Here is a 1,571-nt window from a genome sequence, read left to right as displayed (position 1 = left end):
CTGTATCCAAGTGAAGGCCACTCCAGGGCGTCACCACACGATGCTGCATGACGCACATCCAACAGCGTCGACAACTCAGAAATCCGGTGGTTCATCGGTGACGCCCGCAAAATGAAGAGACGGTGCAGTCGTCGAGACCAGCTCACACGTCCGCTGATCCTGCTCAACTCTACTCGCCACAGCCTTGGCATTGATCAGCTCATCCAACACTCAGCGCGTCTACTCATTGACGCAGGATCCGAACTCACCTTCGTCACGGAGAATCTCATTCGGCAGCTCAACATCCCTCGCCAATACTCAGGTATTGTCGTCAATGGAATTGCAGGCAAGGAGTGTACTCGGACACGAGGAGTCGTGTCACTCACGTTACGCTCGACACATTCCAACGCAGCTGCCACAATTCAAGCTCATGTCCTCCGGACCGTTACATCAATCTTACCATCCTTCGAGGCGGAACCGGAAGACTGGCCGCATCTCAGGAACTTGGCATTAGCCGATCCAGATTTTCTCATCCCGCGGCCAGTTGACATCCTCATCGGCGCAGACGCTTACGGGCAAATCATCAAGCCCAATATTATTAGGCATTCTCCACTCATGCTGATAGCGCAACTCTCCATTTTCGGATGGCTCGTTCTTGGACCAGTCAATAGAGAAGCAATACGCACATCAACGCACCATGCTTCTACTCAAGTCAACGAGGATGTTCTCAATGAGTTATTGACAAAATTCTGGGTTCAAGAGGAGGTGCCTACTCACGATGTCAATCGATTCACCCCTGACGAGCAGAGGTGCGAAGAGCACTTCAAGACTACACACTCTCGCGATTCGTCCGGGAGGTACGTCGTCAGGATTCCACTCAAATCACCAGTAGATCTTCTGGATGATTCTTACCACGTCGCCCATCAATGCCTCAAGGGATTACGCAGACGATTCTCAAGGGATGTGAACTATCAACGTTTCTATCAACAATTTATGATGGATTACGAGCCACTCAATCACATGACGAAGGCAGCATCCATCTCCAGTCGTCGCTCACACTTCTACCTGCCACATCACGGTGTTCTCAAGCCTGACAGTACAACAACGAGGCTGCGGGTCGTGTTTAATGGCTCCAGCGCATCCACATCGGGCTACGCGGTCAACGACCTCATGTACACTGGAGCGAAATTGCATCTGAACATCTCAGATGTTCTCCTATGGATACGGAGACATCGTCACATTTTCGCTACGGACATCACCAAGATGTACAGGCAGATCAAAATTCATAACCCGGGAAAAAATGGAAAAGATCTGAACAGACCTGATCAGATCAAATCAGATCCAATTCGCTCAGATCTGATTTGATCAAAATATTGGCCCTATCTGATCAGATTTAATCAGACATGAGTAGATCTGATCCGGTCCTAGCGGACGAGGTCAGATAGGATAAGAATAATCTATATCTGATCAGATCCACTCAGACATGAGTAGATCTAATCTGATCCTGGCGGACGAGGTCAGACATGACAAGAATAATCTGTATTTGCTCGGATTCAATCAGACATTCTATTTTTTAGTGGTTCCCTCTTGAG

The 1,571-nt window shown here is 48.9% G+C and overlaps 1 protein-coding gene across 1 annotated transcript; it reads left to right on the top strand.

Moving 5' to 3' along the window:
• The first annotated feature begins 111 nt into the window (after positions 1–111).
• LOC105557364 lies at positions 112–1,344 on the top strand. Its single transcript, XM_012004586.1, has one exon. It carries the CDS (start codon positions 112–114, stop codon positions 1,342–1,344), a length of 1,233 nt encoding a protein of 410 aa, XP_011859976.1.
• Positions 1,345–1,571: the final 227 nt, after the last annotated feature.

Source organism: Vollenhovia emeryi, unplaced genomic scaffold (genome assembly GCF_000949405.1).
Source record: "Vollenhovia emeryi isolate VEMERY1.0 unplaced genomic scaffold, V.emery_V1.0 DF947963.1, whole genome shotgun sequence".
Lineage (NCBI taxonomy): Eukaryota > Metazoa > Arthropoda > Insecta > Hymenoptera > Formicidae > Vollenhovia > Vollenhovia emeryi.
The sequence above is the reverse complement of the archived record's forward strand: the minus strand, read 5'-3'. Positions and strand labels throughout refer to the sequence as shown.

What these genes read in the sequence shown, in the direction of transcription:
- LOC105557364 (XM_012004586.1), top strand. Translation starts at nt 112, where the DNA reads ATGAAGAGACGGTGCAGTCGTCGAGACCAGCTCACACGTCCGCTGATC.